General features: G+C 41.1%; 2 protein-coding genes across 2 annotated transcripts in view; one reads left to right on the forward strand and one right to left on the reverse strand.

The window, feature by feature from the left end:
* LOC306998452 (uncharacterized protein) overlaps positions 1 to 27,514 on the forward strand; it is a 460,366-nt gene that overhangs the window by 426,550 nt on the left and 6,302 nt on the right. The window lies entirely within an intron of this gene.
* wrnip1 (WRN helicase interacting protein 1) lies at positions 8,570 to 27,365 on the reverse strand. Its single transcript, XM_079612534.1, has 7 exons — positions 26,583 to 27,365; positions 22,961 to 23,155; positions 19,650 to 19,882; positions 15,940 to 16,163; positions 12,946 to 13,101; positions 12,748 to 12,827; positions 8,570 to 10,274 (listed from the first exon to the last, which is right to left on the reverse strand). The coding sequence occupies exons 1-7, from the start codon at positions 27,096 to 27,098 to the stop codon at positions 9,993 to 9,995; spliced, it is 1,686 nt and encodes a 561-aa protein (XP_079468660.1). The 5' UTR covers positions 27,099 to 27,365; the 3' UTR covers positions 8,570 to 9,992.

The following is a 27,514-nucleotide window of genomic DNA, read 5'->3' on the forward strand; positions in this document are numbered from 1 at the left end:
AATTTAGTTGCAGCCCTCAGTACTGTTACACATTTTCAACACTGTCTTGTCCACCACACTATCAAAAACATCCGAGGACGACATGTTTGGTGAAGAATTGACCGCTCTCATTGACAGGCAAGTCGTTGTTCACCTACTTCAAGCAGATAAACCTCCAGAATCGACACTCAAAATAACACTCAAAGCATTCATGGAGTTGGAATTCTGTGCACACATTTCTGGAATGATTCAGGGAAGCCACCAAATCCTTGGAGGCATCGAAAACTGCAACTCTCCACTTGACTTTTGTGGTTAGAGCGTATCAAACGCCACTTACAAGACTCTTCCACAGATAGCATGACAGTTTCTTCACTAAAGGAAAAATGCCTCAACATTTTGCGAAATTCATCCCCTACACAAACTGGCCATGTTTCTACATCCCAAACTGAAAAGTCTGAAGCTACTTGAAGACAGCTGTGTGGTGAAAAAATGTGCACATGCAGGTGCACCGTCTTGCGAAAAGTGAGTGACTACGTTAGTCAATAATAATTGCATTTTAGGTTTTTCTTTTGTAAGGCCAAGCAGCCCTCTGCCAGCTGGTTGCTTAGGTAGTGGGCGGAACTAACGCGGAAGCGGCAATCCCATTTGCTAGTGTTCACCTGTCACTGTCCGTGTTTTGCTTTCAGAAAATCAGTTTGGTTGAATGCAGACAACATGATTAGTATTCTTAAGCCCAACAGCCTACCAGTAATTGTGCAACAGATGATTCTCACGGTGGACTGAATAATTTATAAACTTTTCGTTATTATTTTGTCTAGAACTGAAGGATAAGCATGGAAGTCCTTAGCAGCGCGTCCACTCCCCGCAACCTGAAAAGAGGGTTTGAGGAGTATCGGCGGATACTTTATCAGATGTGGAAGACTCGAGTGACGAAGCCCCCCCTCATTGCCAAGACGAAGAAGCTGCTTACATTGATTTCAAGACACCAAAGGATGACTCTTTTGATGTGTTGTCTTGGTGGAAGGAGCATGCTGTTTTATTCCCCAACTTAGCTCAGATCGCAAGGTCTATCCTTGCTATCCCAGCATCAAGCGGCGCAAGCGAGAGACTTCTCCAGTGCTGGATTTGTAATTCAGGAGCAAAATCAGCTGAAACCATCAACAGTTGATTACATTCTTTTTTTCCACAGCAACCTCAAGCACCGTGTGTAGCTAATTACCTCTCTCTCAACACTGTTGCCAAATAAGGCTACACATTTTTTTATACACTAATTAAGATAGTGTATAACTGTGTTATAGATGGTGTTACTGACAGGTTTGTATATGACAGTAAAGGCTCATGTTCTTTTAAATGTACTTTTAATCTATGGCTGTTAGAGCTCTTAAGCGCCTGTAATGTATAGCCAATGTTATAGCCTATGGTGCGATTTATTATTTGTACAAAATAACCTGTATGGGCAGATTAGTCACGTAATATAGTATTGTTTAACAACCATAGACTGCAAGTTAATGAGAGATGCATGTTCTCATCTTTTTTCTGTAAACATGTTGTGCTGCTTGTCTATACATTTTTCTTAAATGCGACTCGAATGCCTAATGTTAGTTTGTTAGTGCTGTTGTTGATAACAGGTCGGGTGTTCTGTTAATTACTGCAGGTGCGGGTTTATTAAACCAGACCAGTGCAGGACTCAAGCGTAGCGCGTCTGAAGTATGATCCTATTGGTGTTGCGTGATAACGTAGTGTGTGATGGCATACACCGAAGCTATAAGGGACGCAGGCACACAACAGCGTTAGCTTTCGCTCTTCGAGGGGGTTGCTTGTGGCCACTGTGAATCACTCTCTATCCGAGTGCTGAGCTACCACCTGGCTATTTTCAATGAAGTCAGTCAGGCTCGTAGCGGACAAAAAGACAAAACTGTTATGGGATGATGCAGCGGGTAGAAGAGACTTTGGCCAGCTACTTCTCTCCCGACATTTCATCATGCCTTAAGGCTGCGACACTGCCCACCAAACCCTGCCGAACTACATCTGCTTTGGTGGGCAGAGCTTATATGGCGGCGGGTTAGGCTGGTGCGAGCCTGCATACTATGGCCATCTTGCAGGTTTACCAGGCCAACCTATTAAAATATCTTGATGAAGGCGAGGGTCCTACAGTTGAAGATATTGCCGAGCTGCGTAAAACCACAGACCTGTGGCTTAATCTGTCGGGCATCAAGGAGAAAGACAGGGCTTTCCTCCTTGATGACCGTCTCGCCCACTGGCCTGTTTGGCGATGCCATTGATGCAGTCGCCAACAGGATCCAGGAGACGAAAAAGAAGTAGGCAGCACTTAGGCAATATCTCCCTCGCCGTTCAAGGTCTAAAAAGGCTGCCGCCAGGGGACAGTCATCGAGCTCCTCGTCCCGGCAGGGTCAGAAGGAGAGTGTCGCCTCTAGAGGTCCCCCTTGTAAAGGCATGCTATAGCCACAGGGGGCAATACTGATGTAAAGGTGGGAGAAGAGGAACGGGGAAGAAGAATAAAGTTGTCTGTTGTTTTCATCCTGATAGTTGTGTCCTTGAATACATAGTCTTTAGAGGAACAATACATGGTGTCAGAGACTAATAACCCACGACAGACAGAGTCTAGTGGTACAGACAAGAAGTCGGAGCAGTCGTAATAGTGTGCAGAGTGAGAACACGGGACCTATAGTGCAAGAGAAAGAGCGGTTGGCGAAAGCTAATGTTAACAGTAACGTAAGCTAGCGGCAAGCTAAAAGCACACAGGATGGACCACATATTCACCATCACACCACCGGGATCATTCGACTTCGAGCCAAGCTCCTGGCCCGCATGGATCAAAAGATTTGAACGCTTCAGAATGGCGTCTGGACTGAAAGAAAAAGACGGCGCATATCAGGTGAATTCTCTCATCTATACGATGGGTGATAAGGCTGACGATATTCTGAGCTCACTGCAGTTGACGGAAGAGAAAGAAAAGGACTTTGATGAGGTAAAAAAGGCTTTTGATGAACATTTTGTAGGAGTACATAATGTAATTTACGAACGAGCCAAGTTCAATAAACGATGTCAAGATGTCGGCGAATCTGCAGAAAACTTTATCACCGCAGTGCACAAGCTAGCTGAACATTGTAAATATGGCATCTTACGTGAGGAAATGATTCGAGATAGAATTGTTGTCGGCATACGTGATGCTAAATTGTCCGAAAAACTTCAGCTCAATCCAAAGTTGGATTTAGCCACAGCTATAGTTCAAGTGAGGCAGCACGAGGAAGTGAAAAAGCAACAAGCTGTTCTGCGGTCAGCTGATTCACCAGGACAAATAGATGCAATGTCCCATCACAATAAAAAACAGCCTCACAGGAAAAAATCTTTTCATCGCGGAAATTATCCTCAGCCTACCTCATCAAAGCCAAACCAGTGTGGAAAGTGTGGTAAAACTCTAAAACATGCATGGACTGAATGCCCAGCAAAAGATGTGGAGTGTAGAAAATGTCAAAAGAGGGGACACTTTGCGGCAGTGTGCAGATCAGCTCAAAAGATGGATTCAATTGAAGTGGATGAGGCAGCTTATCTTGGTGCGGTTGACAATCCACAGTCATCCACATGGACTGAAATACTGACCATAAATGGCAGCCCGTTGCGCTTTAAAGTCGACACTGGTGCGTCTGTGACTGCTATCCCAGAAACTGAATTCAAACAGGATAGCTATGGCAGACAGTCAGCACCGTGCAGACCCCTGCTGGGCCCCGCCAACCAACCTCTGGATGTAAAAGGGCAAGTGCATGCGGTCATTCAGAGAGGGGACAGAAAGATAGAGGAGGAGGTGTTCATCGTGAAGGACCTGACCATACCCTTATTGGGCTTCCCAGCTATCCGCAGACTACAAATGATCCCTCAGCTCAATAGCATTGACGATGCAGAAAAGCACTTCCGCTCAACGTACCCCGAGTTATTTAAAGGGCTGGGTAACCTTAAGGGAGAGTATAAAATTAAGCTAAGAGACAACGCGGCACCGTATGCCCTCTCGGCCCCGCGCCGTGTGGCCATTCCTCTCCGGGCCAAAGTCAAAGAGGAACTAGACCGGATGGAGAAGATGGGGGTCATTGCCCGTGTTGAAGAACCGACTGAATGGTGTGCGGGCATGGTCCCTATCGTGAAAACATCAGGGAAGATTCGCATTTGCGTCGACTTAACCCGTCTGAATGAGAGCGTCATCAGAGAGAGACACATTTTACCGGCAGTGGACGAGACGCTGGCCAAGCTGGAAGGAGCCAGAATCTTCACAAAGCTTGACGCGACATCAGGCTTTTGGCAGGTTCCTCTCCACAAAGACTCGATGCTGTTGACAACGTTCATCACACCAGAGGGCCGATACTATTTCAAAAGGTTACCTTTCGGCATATCATCGGCACCCGAACACTTTCAAAAGAGGATTTCTCAGCTGATTGATGGTGTGGACGGAGTCTTATGTCACGCTGATGATGTCCTGGTGATAGGAAGAGACCGGGCAGAGCACGACGACAGACTACACAGGGTGCTACAGAAATTTAGAGAGGCTGGGCTCACTCTCAACGAGAAATGCCAGTTTGCTTTGACAGAGATTCGTTTTCTGGGTCATGTCATAAATTCTCAGGGCATCAGAGCAGACCCGGGTAAAATAAAAGCAATCCGGGAAATGCCAGAGCCAAAGGACGTGGCGGATGTTCGCCGTTTCATGGGCATGGTGAACTTTGTTGGCAAATTTTCACCACGCCTGCCAGATCTGACAAAGCCCATTCGTGACCTGTTGAAAACAGAGAACAGCTGGACATGGGGAGCACCCCAACAGAAAGCGTTCCTGGAGACAAAAAACGAATTGGGATCAGAGACGGTGTTAGCGCAATACAGCCCAAATCACGAAACTATGGTATCAGCGGACGCTTCGTCATATGGGCTTGGAGGTGTTCTGACACAAAAACAGGCAGACGGAGAGTGGAAACCTGTCGTCTTTATCTCTAGAAGTCTGACCAAAGCCGAATCAAGATATGCCCAGATACAAAAGGAGGCTTTGGCTGTGACCTGGGCATGTGAGCGCCTGCGAGGATACATTAGTGGACTGGACTTTACCATAAGAACTGACCACAAGCCACTCATAACACTCCTTAAGTCCAGAGCACTAGATGACCTCCCGCCGAGGATTATCAGATTCAGACTCAGGCTACTCAGATTTAATTTCAACATTATCCATGTTCCGGGTAAAAATCTGATTACAGCTGACGCCCTGTCCAGAGCACCTCTTCCATCCGCAGCCACAGAGGAGGAGCAAGACCTGGAAAGTGAATGCAAAGCTTACCTGGACAGTGTAGTAGAAAGCCTGCCAGCCACCCCAACAAAGCTGGAACAGATTAAGAGTGCACAAACCTCAGATAACACATGCAAACGTCTCAGCCGATACATTGCAAACGGATGGCCGGGACACAGACGAGACGTGCATGAGCAGTTGTTACCCTACTGGCCGAATAGGTCAGTTCTGCATGAAGGAACAGGACTGCTCATGAAAGGAGAGAGACTTATAATCCCTGAGAGCATGAGGGCTGACATCCTGCACAGACTGCACCAGGGCCATCAAGGTATCAACAAATGCCTAGCAAGGGCCAGGGAATCAGTCTGGTGGCCAGGCATCACGTCGGCTGTAAAGCAAATGGTCGAGAGATGTGAGATCTGCGCACGCGAAGCTCAAACACCAGTCGAGCCTCTGCTCACAACAGAACTCCCAAGCAGACCATGGCAGAGGGTTGTAGCAGATCTCTTCCACTGGCAGAATGGAAACTATTTAGTCATAATTGACTACTACTCTCGCTATATTGAAGTTTGCTCCCTACCTGGCAGTACATCAGCAAAACTGACTATCTCAAGACTTAAAGCTGTGTTTGCCAGACATGGATGCCCAGAAGTGCTTGTCACGGACAATCCGTGGAAATGGTCCATCTAAATAGCATGCAAAATGTTAATTTACTTTAACCTGAATTTAAATTGCCATTTGTTGAATGGTATTTACAATGGTACCTTGATGCTTTCTTTTGCTTGTTGTGGGTGCCCTCAGTGGTGTCTCATCTAAATAGAGATTATTAATGTGCAAAGTTGATAATGATCTGACTTTTTCTGTTTCACTATCAGAAGATATTAATGGACTACACTAGACACTACACTCAAAAGACTGAAAGTAATGCATACCATCGCTGCTGTCATCATAGCGGACAGGTTTTTTTTGTGGCCTTTTTGTGTAGGTGTCAACATCACTCTCCACTGCAGAATTGTATTCTGCTGCTTTACACCACTTGAGGGCCTTTACAAAATTGTCTGAAAATATAAAGCCAATGGTAAAACAATTAAAAATTAAAAAAACAATTAATATATATGATATACATTATATCATAATGTACAATCAGATAATTAAAGTATCCTCAAATAAATGAAACATTACCAGTATTTGCCAATACACGTATTTTCCTGGAAATCCAATTTTGTTTATCAGGAATCTCTTCTTTTTTTGCTCTTTTAGTGGGGTTTGTAGGTGGCCAGTAGCTGTATTGTTGCTAGCATGCGTCCGGTGAAGTCAGAGACATTGTTAAAATATAAATATACATTTCTTAATTTTTATATTTTTGATCAAGATTATATTGTTGATGTTATGAAAATTTTTCTTTTACCCCATTTTCCCTGTGTGTCCAGCACTGTGCTACAATGCCAACCGTCGCCTCCTCTGTGAATTCAACGATGACATACATGCTAAGGAAGGGATAAGGAAGGTCAGTGATTTGTCAAAACATTTAGCTTATTACATCTCAAAGAATATGCACATTAAAGTTCTCCTACATTGTTATAAAAAAAAACAATTAACAGTTAAAAAAATTAACGGTCCGCAATTCTCTTGTCACGATTTCGCTCAGTTTGCACAGGAGTATGACTTTGCCCATGTGACAAGCAGCCCCCGTTATCCCCGCAGCAATGGGGAGACGGAACGGGCCGTTAGAACTGTGAAGTCTCTTTTAGCGAAAGAGGGAGATTTCCACAAAGTCCTGCTGGCCTACAGGGCCACTCCACTGGCGCATGGAAGCTCCCCAGCACAACTGCTTATGGGGAGGAGAATCCGAACACCAGTTCCCATATCATTGGAGCAGTTACAACCTCAGTGGCCCGATCTTGAGAGCTTCAGAGAAAAGGACAAGGGGTTGAAACTGAAACAGCAACAAACGTTCAACCGGAGACACCGTACTCAAAATGTACCACCTCTCCAGCCTGGACAGCACGTATGGATCAAAAACACACACACAAAAGGGACTGTTGTTCGTCAGGCACTTACACCACGATCCTACGAGGTGGAGACCCCGGAGGGAGGATGGCTGCGACGCAACCGTTCACACCTCAGGGAAGTTCCGGTGCTTCCAGATGTAACGGTGACTAGGTCAGGGAGACTTTCTAAGGCTCCTGAGAGACTGGACCTTTGAACATGAAACATTCACACATACCCAAGAGAACAAGAGAGAAAAAAATAAGTCATAATAAGTCATAATTTCCTGTTGGAAAAGTGAAATGTTTATTAAAAAACCCCATGTTCTGATGTATTGAATTTTGCAGTTAAAAGGCTACAAAAGTGCTACTGTGAAGTAAAATATCTTCTGTTCATTTCTAGGTGTACACTTTTAAGTTTGAAAAAGGACTTGAAGAAATTCGTAAAATTATAAGTTAAGGAAGTGAAATAACTAAGTACACAGATTGTTGAATGCATAGCGTTATTTAAAGGTTCTGTTAAAAGAGTTAGACCTTCATCTAGAAGGGGGAGATGTAAAGGCATGCTATAGCCACAGGGGGCAATACTGATGTAAAGGTGGGAGAAGAGGAACGGGGAAGAAGAATAAAGTTGTCTGTTGTTTTCATCCTGATAGTTGTGTCCTTGAATACATAGTCTTTAGAGGAACAATACACCCCTCAGAGAGCCTGGGACTCTAGGCGGCGCTCTCGCCCACAGCCTCCCGAGAAGACTGATTTGAGGACCGTCCTTCAGACCAGGAAGGCATCGGAAAAGAGGTCCTAACTCACGTTGGGCCCTCATGAAACAGGTGTCAGTGTCCCACCGCCAGTGGCGCTTTCCAGCGACTGCACACTGCTCTGTCTGCCCCACAGGCTTCAGGAGAGGAGCTGCGGCTCTAAGGGGAAGACCTATAGGGTGCTTGAAGTAATGTATTCTTTTTGAGATCCAAATTGGCCTAATCTACATGATAATCAAGAAAAAGCACAATATAATTACACAAGAAATATAATTGATTATTTTTTGTTATGGGAAACAGAAAACAAAGCTGTGTGAAATATTACATGAATGTGTAACAAACCAATGGATTTAAGAATGATGAACAAATGAACAAAAGTTTGTGCCACAACTATATCTGAGAACGAAGGATAATGAGTCCGTGACAATTGGATAATTGCATGAAGGGGGTGTTATATAATATAGTAAATTATCAAGAAAATGCAATTACCTGCCTCCTTGTTTATTGTAGATGCCTTTTTGTAACACATATTTAGCAAAAGTATTGAATATAATGCATTGCATTCAATGTTATTTATTTTTGTTTGTAAAAATGGTCTTATATACATAATGAACAATTACTTTACATCTATGCCAATACAATGTGTGTGTGCCTACCCATGAGAAAGAGGTGCAGAAGTGTGTCTGATTATGTGTGTGTGCTCAAGGACACAAAGGACTGTGGTTCTACTAAAAGGAAATAAGACATGAAGAGGTGGACAGCTTTTGCACCTGTGAGGCCTTGAGGAGGATCTGGGAAACTTTGAAAAGTCACAACTTCTGTCAATCAAAAAGATTATAACCTAACGCCTGTGGTAAACAACAGGAGTATAAAAGACTGATGAGCTGTTTGCCTCTTTGGACGCCTAGAAGCCCAGAGCTGAGGACAAGAAATACCAAGCGGAAGACAAGAAGCCCAGAGCTGACTACATCTTTGATTCTAAACGTGATTATTGTATTTTATACTTTAAAGATGCCATCAATACCATCAATTAAATTAAAGGTGCTGTATGGAGTTTTCAGCGGCATCTAGCGGTGATGTTTCAGATTGCAACCAATACGTTTACAAGCGAGTGCTCGTGCGCGTGCTTTCTTTTGTTTTATTATGTGGAGTTTGTGTTGGAGTCTGTGTTGTGCTAGTCGTTTCCTAGTATTAGCAGACTCCATGTCATAAAGTTGCAGTGTCGTCGCTGTTGAGTGCAAAGTCAGTAGACGAGGCGAGACGCTCGGGAGTGCGCATGCAGGTCTCAGTCACGTCACTGGATTTCAAGGCAAATCCGACCCGGAGACTTCACATAGAAATAGCAATACTTGCTTTCAGAGGTAATAGCAAAACCCACCAAGTGGATCATTTTATTGTGAGATTACAACCCCTTCATACACAGGTAATAAAAAATGGATTAATTTTAGTTGAAAAACTCCATACATCACCTTTAATGATGAAGTTTTATTTAGCTGACTACACCTTTGATTCTAAACGTGATTATTGTATTTTATACTTTAATGATGAAGTTTTATTTGCCTTTACATTTGTGTTTATTGTATAAAGAAAAGTAACAAATGAAAATTAATGTAATTGATTACAAAAACTGCCTACCGAGGCTTCTATTTATTGTGTTGTAAGACTTTTAATAAGAACATACCACATAGAAGTCTTCTGACCAAATTATAAGTGATTATAAATGCTTATAATTTAGGCCAGACTCGACTTACTTTACCTAACCTGAGAATAATAAATAATAAGGTTAAGTGGTAAATTGCAAACCAATTTACCACTTTTTATATAAAACTTTGAACAATATTAAACCATTATTAGCATCATAAGAAAATGCAGATTTATTGAAGATTTTGTGAAATCTCGTTGTAATAAGTGAAAGACACAACAACAATGACAAAGGCAAAAGAAAAACTTAGAAGTCCATTTGTCAAGCAGCCAAAAGGGGAACAGTCATCGATTGGAGGGCGTCCAGGTAAAAAAGTTGGTACCATGAAGCTCCTCAGGAAGGTAATCTTGGTCCACTGGCCCATTGAAGTTTGGGTTATATTTGTATCCTTTAGCGTAGCCCAGATTCTTCATTAGTTTGGTGGGGGCGTTGCGTAGGTGGAGGGGCACGGGCGGTAACGGGCCCTGATGGTTTCTCAGACAGGCCTTGACGTTATTATAGGCCTTGTACACCTCCACAGACTTGGGCGCTCTGGCCATATAAACCACACACTGGGCCAGAATGACCTAAAATAATTCAAGAAGAGATTTAGGTGAGATTGAAGGTGAAAAGTTAGTAAGAAAGATCAGGGATATAAAAAAACTACTTCCAACAAGTATATACATTTTCTGGAAGCTTGTTACTTTCACTGAATTAAAAATAATAATAATTTTCTCGCATTGTGAGAGATTGTGAGAGAATTCAGACTTTTTTCCTCAGATTTATGAGATAAAAAGTTTGCGAGTAATAAAGTCCAAATTGCGAGATATAAACTCACAATTGTGAGAAAGTAGCAATTCTGAGAGAAAAAAAGAGAAATATAAATTATATTATAATGATATTCTGTCTTGCAATTGCACATAAACGTAGATAGAAGATATAAACTTATATCTTGCAATTCTGACTTTTTTTTCTCAGAACTGCAAGATATAAACTCGCAATTGCAAGAAAATGTCAGAACTTCCATGAAGTTCAGAAAGGGTCAAAGCGAATTGCAGGTTTTTATTGCACAGGATACGCACTGTGAGAAACTCAGGCTTTTGAGGAATATTAGACTGCTGTCACTTTAAGACCGAATGCACAGATCTAAATGTACTGTTACACATGCAACTTATTTCCCAACTGTTTATGTTCACTTGAAGGGGTGGTAAAGTATGATTTAACTTTTCTAACTTTAGTTAGTGTGAAATGTTACTGTTGGAGCATAAACAATAACTGCAAAGTTACAACGCTCAAAGTTCAAAGCAAAGGAAGATATTTGCTTTTAAAGAAAAGGACTACAACAAACAGCTGGTAGGAACTACATGACATTCCTCCGGGTTTAGTGACATCAGCAACCCTAAAATCTACATAAGCCCCGCCCCCTGAACACACAGTCCATGTTGAGAAGAGGAAGAGTTGTTGTAGTCGAGCACATTTGTGAGTCGGCTCAAACTTTAGCATCCATCTTTTCACATGCAATAGAAAGTCACTCTGTGTGCATCTCACAACAGTTCCTATACGAGCGATTTACAGATTATCATGGCAGAATATGCTAATTGAAGATCGTTAACTCCACATCAGCAACATAAATTCATCAACTAACCAGAGATGTCCTGTTGCTTCTACATGTGGTCACTTCTTCTTGCATTTAGGGCCAGGCACAAAACGGTGCGGTTTTGCAAACCCTCAAAAAGTGACAACTTTAACATGCTATATAAAAATATCTGTGGGGTATTTTGTGCTAAAACTTCACACACACACACACTCTGGGCACATCAGAGATTTATTTTACATCTTGTGAAAATGGCATTATACCACCCCTTTAAAGACATAACCAACTGTTTTTAAACATATTTCACCCAAAAATGTAAATTCTGTCAGTAATTACTCACCCTCATGTTGTTCAACCCCATAAGACTTTCATTCATCTTCAGAACACAAATGAAGATATTTTTGATAAAATACTTTTTGTGCGCAAAAGACAAAAATAACGACTTAATTCAACTATTCATTTTCTTCTGTGTGGGCCTCTGAGTGAGTTCATAGTGAGCCTATGTTCTGATGAAGCGCTGCGCTGTTACACTACGTGTACTCACTCAGAGGCCCACACAGAAGAAAATGAATAGTTGAATTAAGTTGTTATTTTTGTTTTGTTTTTGCGCACAAAAAGTATTCTCGTTGCTTGATAAACTTAAGGTTGAGCCACTGTAGTCACTTGGACTATTTTAAACATCGTCTTTACTAACTTTCTGGGCCGGCAAGTTTCAATTACAATAGAAGCCTATGGATGAGTGAAACAGCTCTCAGATTTAATCAAAAATATCTTCATTTGTGTTCCGAAGATGAACGCAAGTCTTACGGGGTTGCAACAACATGAGGGTGAGGTTCACTTTGCTTGTCCGGTTTCCACTCGGTCTCGGAGCGCGTGCACAGTAAGTCACTTTCACAGTTTCAATAACTCTTGTTATTAATCACGCACGCCCTGCAGTTTAGCAACAGCAGACTGTATTTTACGACAATGACTGATCTAGCTGATTTGGACGTTAAGTTTGGGCTTTTAGGGAAGAACGAATGCGCACCGCTGTAAAGAAAAAAAGAAGAAATGGACTAAAATCGCACATCCTTGCTGTCATTGTAGAGTTGCTGTCGTTGCAATGTCTCTGATCTACGCAAAGATGTTTCAAATTTATTGTCTTTTTCAGACACCTGGTAGAACTGCCAGACTGGTGAATGTAGTGAAGCAATCATAGCTGCACATGGAGAAATTGTCTTGCGAGTTTTCTGTCATCTGATCGGCCTTCATAGAGACCACCGATTAAACTATATAAAGCTATTATCGGCTAATAACCATCAATCGGACCACCCTTAAATAACAGTTAAAAGTAGTTAAACTAATGTAGATCAAGAATGGTTTTAGTGTCTTATTGTGACTCCCAGAATCTAAATTGGACCCAATGGTGATGTGCCTTAAGATTCCCACCACTAGCAGCAGTTGCAGTGTATTTGTCTGTGTTGTACCTCACATTCGGGCATGCCCATGAAGTGACAGGCCTGGAACGCTGATACAGCCTGAGTGAGCGCCACAGGGTCCGCCAGACCTTCGGAAGAGACCACAACAGATCCAGTCTGTCAAGACGTTAACTTTTGGATCACACACTAATTATGAAGTTACGATAAAACAACCCAGGTTTTGGAAACAAAGGACCAGCTACTTACCAATATCCTCACCAGCAAACCGGACCAGTCGGCGAGCCACATACAGGGGGTCTTCACCTCCCTCCAGCATTCTTCCCAGCCAATAGAGGGCAGCATTTGTTTCTGATCCTCTCATTGACTTGTGCAGGGCTGAGATACAGTTATAGTGCTCCTCACCTGTGTGTCACAGAGTTTACATTTCCAGTGAACTGTGGATCTGACTCAATGTGTCGGTGAGAGTTTGAGTACAACTACCTGTAAGCATTTATGTGCATAATGACAATATGCAGTAAATATGTAAATGTTAAACTCAAGACTGACTGTTAAATCAAAAATGAACTCTGATTTTATAGCATGATCACTCTGTGAACACAAAGTTACATCGACTTATTCACACTGACTGAGGACAATTACCATATTATAGAAGTTGTTGGGAATAATTACATGGGAGTACCAAACACTCAACCGCTCTCATGAAACAGTCCTATTGATATACTGTACATTTCATGTTTGTAAATACCTAGAATATATTCTTTCATAGTAACGCTCACTTACCTGGAATGTTTTTTTTTTTTTTTTATAAAAATGTGCGGAAAAATTCTGAACACTATTCGCCTTTGGTCAATCTACATTCTAGGGCGTGGCTTAGCCAATCACAGCGCAGCCAAGAACGAGCTCCACAGCGGTCCGACACTTGTTCACAGCGCTCCATTGACTTTAACACAGGCGTCTCATATTTTTGGTCTCGGCAGGCTATTACCGTCGTAGTTTTATCAGAAATATGGTTAACCGTTGTGCCTGGGGCATTTGTAACACAGATACACGTTTCCCAGAGAGGTTGGAGGGGGGTGTCCGTTTTTTCCCTTCCCAAAACCAAAGTAAAATACTGACAAGTGTCGTCTTTGGATTAAACTGTGTGGACGTCCTCAGTCAGCGAAACCCCTCAAGATCAACAACACACTTTTGATCTCTAAGATACATTTAGCTTTTAACCTTACTGTGAAGTTATACTAGTTAGACAGTTTTAGGTTATGATTTCGGTTCTCTAAGTTACCCTAATTGTTGATACGCTAGCACATGCTGCTAATAAATACAACTTTATACTCGCGTAGTCCGTTTGCTTTGTAATAACGATTATAGAAGTGAATAGAGACCTTCCCAGCTTTGCATGAACAGTGTTGCTCCTGATATTGTTAGTCACAGCCTCCGTCTCGATTAGTAGGATATGCGGTGGTTCATTTTTTGACCATTATGATTTTGCCTCTATTTGGATGCCTTGTTGTTGCTTGCGTTTCACCGTGTCTTGAATACGCACACTGCAGCCCCTTTTGCCTACTTTTATCAGACACTTTATTTGCTGCTTTATAAACAGGGTTCTTGCAGGTTTCAGTAAGTCAAATTTAAGACCTTTTTAAGACATTTTAAGACCATAAAGATTTTAATTTAAGACCTACATGACGCATTAACCAGCAAATAACAAATACAATTAGCATCAATATGCACTTTTTGTTTACATAAACATTAAAATAATAACGTAAAAAATGATGGCTAGATTTTAAAAGAGTGTTCAAAAAAAAAAAGTTCAAATAAAGTTTTGACAAAAAAGGTTTTATAAAAAGATAAACCTCACGTATTTCAGCCTTTAAATAATCTTTTATAGAATGTGTCAAAAAAAGATAAATGACTGACATTTACAATGCACATTAGCTTATCTTTTATTATTAATAGTAAGATTTGGTCCGATTTTCCCGTTGCGTCTGTCGTTGCTATGCAACCATGCACTGCGCTCTCCACAACGACAAAGAAGTTTTAGTAACTTAGCTAGCTAATGGATTTCCACTGATAAACGCTTGCTGTAGCCATTATTTATTTACGGAGAAGAGAAAAACACCTGTAGTGTTTGGGTGCACGGTGAACCCCCATCCTTTATGTTGACTGAGCTTTCAATGTTGTTACGGAAAGGGTGAAGCGGATTGGTTGGTTCTTGTCACATGACCTAAAAGTTGAGCTTTTTTTTGTTTTTGTTTTATCCGTTTATATACTGTCTATGGTTTTATCTCGCTCCGCCTGGAAAAAAACGGCCGCATTGCTTCTAATATGAGTGCGCTTGGCGCGCGCCTAAATTTGAAATAACGAACTTGAGCGCGCAAAAGACGCAATATGTGAACGACCTCTTGGCGAGCTACCGCCAATCAGGGCACGAGCTACTGGTAGCCCGCGAGCGCCGTGTCAGAGACCACTGCTACAGCTCCGCTTTGTAGGCTACGACTCGATACTTTTTTGCTACTTTGTAATAACTTTCTGTGGCCAGCATTTCAGGAAATGAACGAGGGTAAAACCTTTTTAAGACCTGACTAAATTAAATTTAAGACCTCGGATGAAAATCTGGCCATTTTTAAGACGTTTTAAGGCCTTAAATTTAAAGTTCAGAATTTTAGACTTTTTAAGACTTTTTAAGACCCCGCGGGAACCCTGTATAAAGTTTGATAAAATTTCAGCAGGAAGAGCTGTCACAGCATAAGCCATGTTGCCAAACCAGAGCCCAGATGAAGTTGTCGGAGGTAGCAACAGTAACTAAGGGAGGCGGGGCTTAACCAAAGGTGAATTGCAAGTAATATAGGGATAATCTGGGATTGGTTGAATTCTTGCAACTACACATTCCTGATGGATTAAAGCAATAAATTCAAATATATATATTTTGACAGTTCCTAAACATAGTGATCTGCCTGCATGCAAAATATCTTACAATATATCAATAAAAAGTTTACATCAGCATGTTGCTAAACTAATAAGCTAATGACAAAATACTTCAATAATCTTAAAAATATATGACACACAAATTCAAGACCCTAAAAGCAACACCACAACGGGAAACGGTTGCAAATTTGTGGTAGCCTAATTTGTGGAAATGCGACAACTGGGCATCTTTCGTTACAGGTTAGTTTAGCCACAATAATTGCATTAGATGAAATGGACTGATTATTGGATAATGACTTCAGTGCAAACCGGCCATACCTGCTTTGTCATAAAGTATGTGGGATCTCTGCAGGCCCTCTTTAATGTGTTGCTCACGCACGATTATCTGCTGAGGGCCGCCGTTGGGTTTGGAGGAAGCTGCGCGCGCCTGGACGATACACGCCTGCACCGCCAGCTGAAGGCCGTTCAGAGCGGCTCGGGCATCACCATCACACAGGTGCGCCACAGTGTCCAGGGCTTTCTGCTCAACACACACCTGAGACCTGGAGACAAACAGCACATTGAGTTCAGGCCTATTTAACAAACCAGTTTACACCAACCTTTTTCATTTCAACATTTTCAAGCTTTAAAAAGACATTGCAAAAAGTACTGTTTTTTCCGGACTATAAGTCGCTCCGGAGTATAAGTCGCATCAGTCATGAAGAGGAAAAAAACAAAGTCGCACTGGACTATAAGTCACATTTATTTAGAAATGTATTTCACAAATTCCAAAAACAAACATTTAATCTGGAAAGACAAGTTATTCAACTACACAATAGCACACAGAACAACAGGCTGAATAGGTGTCTGGCATGTTAACGTAACACATGAACAGTTATTCAGCTACACAATAGCATAAAGAACATATACCTGGGAGGCTGAATAGGCTAAATTAACATTAGCCAGTGAGTCCAACAAGTTACCGGTAAGCAAGTTCACCAAGCTCCCGATCTCACTCCACACAACACTGAATCCATTGAATTCTGCCTCGGTCTCGCTTCTGAACAACTCCGCTAACTAGAGCGCCCTCTCGCGGCTGTAGACGGTAATGTTTTCTCTTGGTTCATCTCAGTCAGTATGAATTCATTTTGATATAGAAGTCGCACCCGACTAGAAGTCGCAGGACCAGCCAAACTATGAAAAAAAGTGTGATTTATAGTCCGGAAAATACGGTAATCCGTATGAATCGAGCAGTTTAATCTAAGTCTTCTGAAGAGGCACTTCCCTCCACAGAAGACAGTCATACAGGTGCAACATGTGGAACAACATGAAAGAAAAAGATTTTTTCATTTATTTTTTAAATGAAGGGACAGACTATCCCTAATCGAAATCTTTCCAATGACACCTTGGAAATCACTTAAGGTACACATAACTAAGCTCAATTATTATTGATATATTAATATTCTTCAGTCATTCATCTCAAATAATTGTGTGCAGATTGCATTATCAAAATACTGAGCCTGTGCTTCTAAGAATCTACAGAATCAGGTAAACTGGTTTGCTCAAAGGTACAATGGTGTTATCACGGTATCAATAAGAAAAAGGTGAAAACTAGAGTTGGGAATCGAAAATCAATTCCAATTCTGAAATCGGATACATTTTAATGTGATTTCAAACCATTTTCAAGTGCAAGATGACGACAAAGAGAACTCAATTCGGCACGTGCGCTTCTCATATAGAACACGATACTGAATTGAGTTCTTGTCCACGTTTTCTTGCTCTTGAATGCACAAATATACACAAAATTGTCAAAATATCTTTATAAACAGTCAGTTATGTCTTAAGTGAACGCAAACAGTTCAGAAAGAACACATGTGCAACAGTAGATTGGATCCTGTATGGGGTCTTAAAGTGACAGCAGCCTAATAAACTTACTACCATCTGTGTCAATAAATGAATAGTTGTTTCTCAAGTTGTTTCAAACCTGTATGAATTTCTTTCTTCTGCTGAACACACTAGAAGATATTTTGACGAATGTTGGTGACCAGAGAGTTGATGGACCCCATTGACTTTCATAGTAGGAAAAAAAAATACTATGGAAGTCAATGGTGTTCATCAACTCTCTGGTCACCAACATTCGTCAAAATATCTTCTAGTGTGTTCAGCAGAAGAAAGAAATTCATACAGGTTTGAAACAACTTGAGGGTGAGTAAATTATGACAAAATTGTAATTTTGAAGTGAACTATCCTTTAATGTAAATCAAAGAACAAAAGAAAAAGAATCTCACTCACTGATCTTGACTGAATAACTTTGTCAACTTAATAAAAATTTAGTTTACGCTTGATTTCAATTTCTGAACTTTGTTAATTTGTATTTATTTGTGCTATTTTTAATGCGTTTATTTCTTATTATTACTGTTTACTTTACAGTCTTTATTAATCTCTGACATTTATATTAGTTAGTCCAGTTGTTTTTGTTGTGGTATTTATGTTAAAGCCATAGAAAAATATTAGTGTTCTTTAGATTTTTGTACATGAAAATCAGCTGCAACAAATCTTTCCAAAAGACACAGAATAAATGTGTTTGATATAAATGATTGACTAAATGTTTTTACCTTACTGGAATCGAAACTGGGAAACAATAAGAATTGGAATTGATAAGCAGAATAGGAATAGCTAAAATTCAAATAATACCCAACCCAGGTGAAAACACATTAGCATTTACTCGCCGTGTTGTCAAGCTCTGTTAACTTATCAGTGGCTTTTCAAAATCCCAAACCACTTTTGATGCAGGCAAGGAAGCAAAAACAAACCCTACAACAACAACCCAAATCACCACTGAAACAACATAGCAAAGCCCTGGCTCCAGTGGTGATGGAGTCAGAAAATGTGAAAATCAATTTAATTAAGCATGTAGCAAATTAAGATATGAGACATTGCCATTTTTCTTACAATTTTACTTTGTTTTCGTTATTACCACTTAACACATAATAATGGTGTCTCAAAGATGAAGTTGTCTGTCCTTAAACCATACACCAGCTTGGGTGAAGGAAGGGACTGTAACACCCAAATCCAACGAAAATCATATCCTGACCTTCAGCAGATCATTAATGAAGTGCTGCGCTGGTTTCTTTTACACAGTTCAGACCGTTCTGTCATTAAAATATTGCCCGAGTGCAAGAACAGAGCGTCCTACGAGACGAGACCAGCCGAGAGAGAGTCTGGATCTTTGCCCTAATGTTTAACTGGATCACAACTCAGATCTCATCTTACCCGCATTTAAGACAGTGTCCGTCCATACATGCAAGTTAACAACAAATAAAAATCTGACTTGGCATGCAGGGCTACTATATATTTATTATTAAATATTATTCTGATTAATTGTATTGCTTTCAGCGTTACGACAGTCAATTACTGTTTGCGAATACCATTTAAATAAAATAAAATGGAAACAAAAACAAAATTCTCTGACTTCTCTCATAGTTCACATGCACGGAGCAATAAATAATTGTTGCCAAAAGTCTTGGACAGGTTGGAAAAAGTGTCCTCTTAATTGTCTTCTAGGACTTCTCACAGGCTTATCGCACATTCTCAAGTTCAAGGAGGCAGTCCAAAACAGTGAATATAATCACAATATCGGCAAAAGCTCACTTCAACAATGAACAAAGTGGCATCAATGAGTTTGAATTAAGGTATTTGGGGAAAAAGTGGTCCTACACATCAAATGTTTTATACTCATCCGTAAGATGCAAGTCCCAGATTGCTCTTCAGCCTGAGTCTCATAAAACAATGAGAACATTCGGTTCATTGAAACTCAACACCGGCTCCAAGCGTTTGTGTTTACGGCAGACGCTTCCATGACTCCTAAGGGCCCTAAAACCTGATCCGGAGCAGTTCACAGCTGGTACTCTTGAGGTCAGGGTTAGAGACAACTGTTTGTCCTACTTACCAATCCCAATGACTAACAAGCCAATAAATCATCAAAATGCGGCATTAAGGTGGGTGGAAGAGCCATACGCTGTGATAACAAGAGCACAACTGACACTTACTCTGAGCAGATCTCCGAAGAGTCCCGTTCCACTGCATCCCCATTCAACACCTGCAGTCCGAGGAAGTCTACAGCCCGACGCAGAATCAAGCCCATCGCTTCCACCGACAGCCTTTCCAGCACCAGAACCCTGCACCGACTCAGCAACGCGCTGTTGACCTGGAAGGACGGGTTCTCTGTGGTGGCCCCAATAAGGGTGATCGTCCCACACTCCACGTGAGGCAGAAAGGTGTCCTGATGCCAGAACGGGAAGAGGGATATTGAAGTAAGGTAACATTGGGGAGAAATAGAAGATACCAAGCATTCCGAAAATGGCTAAATATCAAAGGTGAGTCCGCTCTAGAAGTAATGATGACAGTGGTGATATCTTTGTCTTAGAAAAGCATAATAGGCTAAGAACTTTTTCAACCTAGTGTTGTCATAAATACCAACTTCGGTACCAAGTTGCTACTGAAATCTACTGAGTGCTGTAAACGTCTCAACACTTGTTCAGACCTGTCGATTGTTCTAGAGCTGCACGATTCTGGATAAATTGAGAATCACAATTTTTTTCAATGACATGATATTTTAACGATTACTCGTGCATATTTAGATTGTTCACTTTGTTCCGAAGTACTTCGATTTTGGCCATGTTGCATTTTCTTCTTAGTTTGGTTCGCTTTTACAAGGCAACATTTCAAAGAGCACCAAAAAGCAGTTAAACTGCGCTTTCATTGGTCAGAGTGCACCTGTTTATGTTCCTCATCCGTCAAGATGGATTGACAAGGGTTTATTGTGGCTTTAGCTGTCGTTACACTCACAAATAGAAGCATTTATACCCTCTCAAACTGATGTATAGTGTGGGAATCAAGACTTTGTCTAGACAGCATTGTTGTAATACACTGGTTTTGGAGGATTGCAATTACATGACATTTTAAGATGAAGAGGCGCTCATTGGTTTTCAACCATGATAACTAATGTGCTCACCCAGAGAATCAGACACTGCTGCTTTTTATGGAACAAATTTCCCATTATGAATTATAATACCGCTGGGCTCATTGGTGTGTTGGGTCTGATTTGTCGCCACAAGCGAATCCCTCCAGAACTCGTATTCAATCGGGACGAGACCACCTTGTAACTTTAGACCGATTGTTATGCCTTGTTCTTTTATGCCTAAACGACACAAACTAAGGGAGAAAACGTGGCATGTTCCAAAAACAAATGTTACAAACTAGCCAGTGAGAAAACGGCCTTAATGAATTATGCAGAACTCAACATTGCACCATATTTTGACTTTTTCAGCAAATTGTTGTGGTCGAAATCAAGTAATTTCCGTGCATTCTGGAATTTTGCTTCAGAGCAAAAGATTTCCCCACGCATTGTATTCAAGAAAGATGGCTGTATTGAAATGAGCTATTTGTCTGATTAACTGGACATGTTTGCACTCTTGACACAGATGAGGTACACAATTATCTTTATCTTCCTGTTGACGTCATCTTTTTACCACATATTTTCTGTCTAATAGTTTCCAGCTTGAGAGCCACTTTGGTATTCTGGCAGCACACAATAAAGAGGCGCAATAAATTCCAGTATAATTGTATGTCGCTCCTTTTTTTGTCCGGGGGGGGGGGGGGGGGGGGGATATATTTCAGGTTCTTTGAATCCAAGCTAAATAAGAAGGAATGAGAAGGGTATCCCCATGCTGGGCATATTGTCTGCTGCATTTAGAAATATAATTATGGGTGTATTTTGAGGCCGCTGTCGTGAAGGATAAACTGTACTGGCTTCTCTGGCATACACAAATAAACACGCTTCCAGGGTGATCCTGTGCCAGCTGTACCTACACAAGACATCTAACAAACATGAACTTACATTTAATGACATGCATCGGTCACCAGAAGTACATGGAGAGCTACACGCATAAACATCTGAATTTCAAATCAAGTGTCTGTATGTGAAACGCTATCAGGAATCAGCTGGCGTTTTAGGGTTTTTATGGGTACCGTGTAAAGTCAGTTCTCCTCAGGTGTCCTAGAGAATTACACAAACTATCATCATGTCAACACTAAAGTTTTACAACCACAAAATGGCACAAATGTCTAGTCTTCAATTTCAAAAACAGATCTACTATGTTTGATTTTCTAGTGTTTTTACCTAATGTGCTGACATTAGGGGTGGAACGGTACACTGAAGTCATGGTTCGGTTCATGGTTCGGTTCATACCTCGGTTCAGACATCACGGTTCGGTATGAGTTATGTACAATGGAGGGAAAAGCAAAACAAAATAATGCAGAAGGCTGAAGGCAATTATTTTTATTGTGCATGTCTGTACCACCTACAGTCTCTCCCCTGAGCCGCTGCAACAGCCTGCCCTGAAGTGTGTAAAGTAAGATGTAAACAAAATAAGACAATCAGCTATAAAACTGAAAATACAGCATCTCTTATGTGCGGACGCACGAGCACGAAGGTGCACGCGGCCAAAAGTGTGGTCATTGCGGTGTGGGCGGTCATGCGCGTTGGGTGCGCAAGACCCCATCTCGCGTGGCGGTGTGCAGTGCACGTCTTTTTTTTTTATTTCGGATGCGGAGCCAGATTCGGCTCCGCATCCGAAGATGCACGACTTCAAGCCGAATCTGGCCGAGCATGTACATGTCACCGCACCGGCACCCAGTTCTTGCGTCTAAATTAGTTTCTTACATTAACTAAATTAAGCCCTTTAAATAAAAATAAATGGCCATGTTTTATAAAAGGTTGACAAAACGAAATAAAAATGTTTAGAAATTATGTAAGATCACGTTAATTTAGTTGTAGGTTACGTTCTCATATCCATTTTTTTTTTTATGTCACAAGGAATAATCTGGTTTACTGCTTTGCACGATTCTTTTGTGTTTTGGTGTAGCCTTCTAAAGTGTACTAAAATAAACATTCACGAGTGTACCTTACTACTTCTCGCCGCTGATTCCTGATGGTTTAGAGGACAATTACACCGAGTCGCACCCTGTCGTTTCAAAGAATAGTACACCTGCGAGCGCAAAGTTTAAATGCCTCGTCCATTTAGGGAGGCAGCGGAGGCTCGCAATCCCATAGACAGCGCAAACCTAGCTTAAGGCAGGACCCGTGTTTCTAACAGTAGTTCCGCATTACATTAATTTGCACGAGAGTTTTATTTATTTTTATACCGTGTATTCTCCGTGTAAATTCGTGCTCCGAACCGTGATACCCGTACCGATTCGGTTCAATACGAGTACATGTACCGTTCCACCCCTAGCTGACATTCATAAATTCTATGGCTTTGGCATCCAAACACTGTATCTCTGATGTAAGGTACCTGACCTGCTGGGACTTGTTGAAGCGATGTATCTCGTCGATGAACAGAACAGTCTTTCTCTTGCACAGACGAAGCTCATTCTGGGCCTGTTTGATGACCTCACGCACATCACTGGTTGACGCGCTGGTGGCGGAGAGCGTCACGAAGCGTCCTGTACCTTTCTTCTTTACAGAACTGGCAATAATATGGGCCAGGGTGGTCTGCAAACAACAAACAAGATCGGATGGTGATATTTACAAGAATCTTTTTTACACGATTGCATTAAAATGTGATCACTTTTGACTCAAGATTAAGTTTCAATACATGTTTGTTGGTTAAAACGTATCACTTCCATTTGAAATAGTTGAGAAAGACAAAATTTGACATGAGCGAACTCAAGTAGAGGGGAACAGACCCCCAACATGTGACACTGGCTCTGCTGTAGATCCAAGTGACAATCTATAAAATACCAAAAATAAATGAGTGAAACCAGATAGTTGACACAGGAAGGTCCCGGTTTCTGAATCCCCCAAGTTAGTTTTCCATTACACATCACTATCCATCACAGCAATCGAAAAGAAGCTTCTAGTCTACACTGAAGAGAGTACATATCGACATCCATACAAGTATTGAAGGCGAGATAATAACAGGGTGAATGACACAAAGAAATGTCTGAGCCACTCAAAAATCAAAAGGGAAATAAACAGAAATGACATCCAAGCACAATACATTCTCATTACTATAATGCAGTAATGAAAACCATCCTGGGGTGCGTTTCCCGAAAGCATCGTTAGCCAACTATGGTCGCAAGTTCCGTCGTTATCAGCAGTTCAACGATTTGGTGTTTCCCGAAACCATCGTTCCAACGAACGTTCGCAAACTTGTGTGGTTGGAACGACAGCTCTCGAGCTGTGGTTAGAAGCAGAGTTTCTAGTTTACATGAGATGTAGACTGAATAAATCCTTATCTTTAGCAAAATAATCAAGCTGACATTCAGTACAACCCGTGTTATTTATTTAGAATACATACAAATGTAATTTACGTCTTTTAGATTTTCAAGAGATTTAAAGCACCGTTTTTGAAGACTGCGCATGTGCGAACGTGCTCTACTATGTAAGAACGAGCCAAATATTGAGTCTGGTAATAAAGCAAAATAACTGAAAAATTAGAAATGGTCTTCAGATGCCATCTCTGTAACTTATATGACAAAATCTAGCGTTAATTCGATCTCAATCAGATAAATTAAAGTTATTAGTCCACCACGTGCTAGACGTCATAAACCAACGTGGTTGAACGATACTTTGCGACATACGGTTTCGGGAAACAGTCGTGACTAGCTAGTTGATTTCTCCAACGATGCATCGTACTATGGTAGTTTAGCAGTGAGCTATATAGTTGTACGGGAAACGCACCCCTGTCCCACCACTATCTGTTCAGAATAGTAAGTTCACTTAATGACCCCTAGGGACATTATTCCAGCACATGCACCTGTCAACAGATAATTTGACCCTTTACATGAGTCACTTTAGAATAGCATACAATTGGGCCAACTAGCTCAAAATGAAACCAATGACATTCACTTTGTCATCTCTCAAATGTCATTACTTTTGACCAAAATCAATTATTTGAATCTTAATAATACTGAAATAAGCTCACGTCAACCATCTAAAAAAGATATTTACTGTGTAGAAGACATTAAAAGCTCTATTATGGCCAAAACATTGACACATAGCCTACATGACTTTTTATAAACTCTCAGGCTCTGTTTAATCCTGGTATTAAGATGCGGTTTGGTTGATCGGATTACAAGTAGACGAGACACATTCCCGTTTAAAAAACGTGTTTTAATCCGTCTCTTTTTCCACTTTCATCCACTAAATGGAGGGTCCATGGTCGGGTAAATGTATAAACTTATTCTGATCTTTCAATCAAATGGACGAATTAAGCTCACGCAATTCACATATGAACGCACCCCGAGCCACAGGAAAAACACAGAGATCATCAGGTTTAGTTCTGACAGACACAAGACCAGCCGAACGCTGTGAGTGTGTGTTAGACATCAGGAATGGTGAGAGAACATTGTGCTTGGGACATTTTTCACCTTCAAACCAAACTTGGGTCTCCAGTCGCCAGTTCAAATCCCTTCTGGCTCGAGCTCTTCTCATAATGTTACGCATGAGGTCAGTAGACGGAGAGAAGACGGTCTTTAGTGGCTGTTTGAACACATTCGATCACATGAGTGTTTACACTACAAAGGCAATCCGGACGAATGTGTTTTCGACTCCCTCTGGAAGTGGTCAAAAGTGGACAAGCTCAAAACATTTTAGATGCCGTTTACACCTGTATTTAGCGTTGTCCACTTGTGATCTGATCGACCAAATCACATCTTAATACAGGTGTAAACAGAGCCATAAATATAAAGGTTAAAAAAGGGGGTTTTATAATAATAATGATAATAGATTTTATTTATAACGCACTTTTCATTCCGAAGAATCTCTAAGGAGGTTTTGGTACCAATGCGAGTCAGGATAATCAAAATCATCAGAATGAAACGACGAGGGCTTAGGAAAGCTTCATTCCCTCTGCTGTGGCATGAATTAGGCTACTGAGGCAGTATTTCACGAGTCTCGTGTACGGAATAATTCCTATAAAATTCCAGCTAAAGAATCTGAAAATGAAAAGTGACTTTAATAACAATAACATGACAAAAATGTGACAATCATGTAACATTTTGGAGAAATAATTAGAAAATGTTACAACTAAATTGTGTGTTAAAAAGCCTAATTTATTTGTTGATGTATGCAAACATTTGAAAATGAAACATTTTGGAAATATAACGAAGGATTGGCTTGATATTTAAAGTTAAAATGTAGAGTTCAGCCAAAAATATTAAATTCTACATAATTTTGGAATGACATTTATAACGCAAGACTTGTTTGTGTAACACAAAATAATTCTGATAAATGGGAAACGGGGGGAAAAAAGTCTTCTTTTGTGTTCCCCAAACAGGATTGGAACAACATGACACTTACATAAATGGTGACAGAATTGTCATCTTCGGGTGAACTATTCTTTGGCTGTATTTTCAAGCTGTTAAAATGATTTTTTAAGGGTTAATTAAGTAAACAACCAGTCTTAACATCCATTAACATATCTGGAGTCTCAGAGACCAGGATAAAGGACTTTTGAAACGCATTAGAAACAAGATGTCTTACTTGATGATATGTTTTATTTATTCGATACCACAATTTGTTGTGAGTATCTCCCTTAAAGTCAGCATGAAATGAAAGTTGCGATTTTGCTTCCCAATCAGGAAAAAGCTTATGGGAAAATAAAAAAAATTATAGGTTTTGTCTATGGGAAATTGATGTGATCGTTGTTGTTTGCTATTGCCGGGATCTCATGCGTGGCAGGATGTACTGTAGCTGAAAGTGGAAGGCAAAGTTATTTAAAATAAAGATTATGGGGCACATGAATTTAAAAAAAAAAATACAATTAAGATGTGTGCACGGATAAATAATTAATAATAAATACTGCAATATTTCATTAAAAAATATTGTCCATTTTGATTTCATGGTGACTTTAATAGAGCATACGGCTTGAAGGTATATCTAGTGCAAATGGGTGAATTAACTACAAACCAGAGACCTTTCCGCAGCCTGGCGGCCCCCAGAGGATCAGAGATGGGATGTCCTGGGACAGAAGCAGGGGTCTCAGCAGGGTCTGCTCCCCAAGCAGTTTATTCTGCCCGAAATACTCCTCCAGGGTGCTGGGTCTCAGGACCTCTGCCAGGGGTTTGTCATTATTCAGCCGTAATGCTCTGGGTGAAGATGCAGCTGGTGCATCTGGTTTATCTGGACACTCAGGGTTCACGTCTGGACTGATGGACACTTCTGTAACGTTACTCTCTGTGACCAAAGATGCGGGCTTCTGTTTCTGATGATCGGTCGCTTTAGGTCTGGTTTGAAACACGGAGAACACTGCAGAAGAGCGGGTGTCGGTAGTGCCAGTGCGGGGTTTTTTGGAGGGTGGTCCAGATGTGTGATGATGAGCAGGATTGCCCTGTAAACACTCGTCCAAGTGCGCATTAATTCTGCCCGGTTCAAAGTCGCACGCGCAAACCGGACACTTCACGGCGCGATCATCTGACGCGTTCTCCGCCATGCCCACACTGAATTCCTCTGCTTATTCCCCGAGTATGGCGTGTAAATCACCCGTCGTGCCTCCTTGTTGACATTCACCCACATGTAGAAAAAGAGCGCTCTTCCGAGAGGTTATTATGACGCGGTAGAATGAGATCTCGTCTCGCGAGATTCTTTAGTGACAGCAAGTTCCACTTCCACGTGAAGTTCGAAGTTGGAATTTAGACCGTCGCTCTTCATTCGCGAAACAAACACACTGTAGCCTACGGTGTCCGTTTGGAGGGAGTTTACCTCGATGAAATGGCTCTTATGAGCCGGAAACGGTGTAGACTTACCGGAAGAAATTTAAAATAATGTAGCCTACTTCATATGCCAACGTTAACATTTAAAACAACATATATCAGCTTTATTATACGAGCCATGTGACAAGTTGCAATT

This window comes from Phoxinus phoxinus, assembly GCF_949152265.1.
Source record: "Phoxinus phoxinus genome assembly, chromosome: 5".
NCBI classification, from domain to species: domain Eukaryota; kingdom Metazoa; phylum Chordata; class Actinopteri; order Cypriniformes; family Leuciscidae; genus Phoxinus; species Phoxinus phoxinus.

What these genes read in the sequence shown, in the direction of transcription:
- wrnip1 (XM_079612534.1), bottom strand. Translation starts at nt 27,098, where the DNA reads ATGGCGGAGAACGCGTCAGATGATCGCGCCGTGAAGTGTCCGGTTTGC. An exon ending in TCTTCGGAGATCTGCTCAGA is followed by an intron (nt 16,164 to 19,649) that starts GTAAGTGTCAGT and finishes GTTTGTCTCCAG; the next exon opens with GTCTCAGGTGTGTGTTGAGC. An exon ending in CATACTTTATGACAAAGCAG is followed by an intron (nt 13,102 to 15,939) that starts GTATGGCCGGTT and finishes TGTGACACACAG; the next exon opens with GTGAGGAGCACTATAACTGT.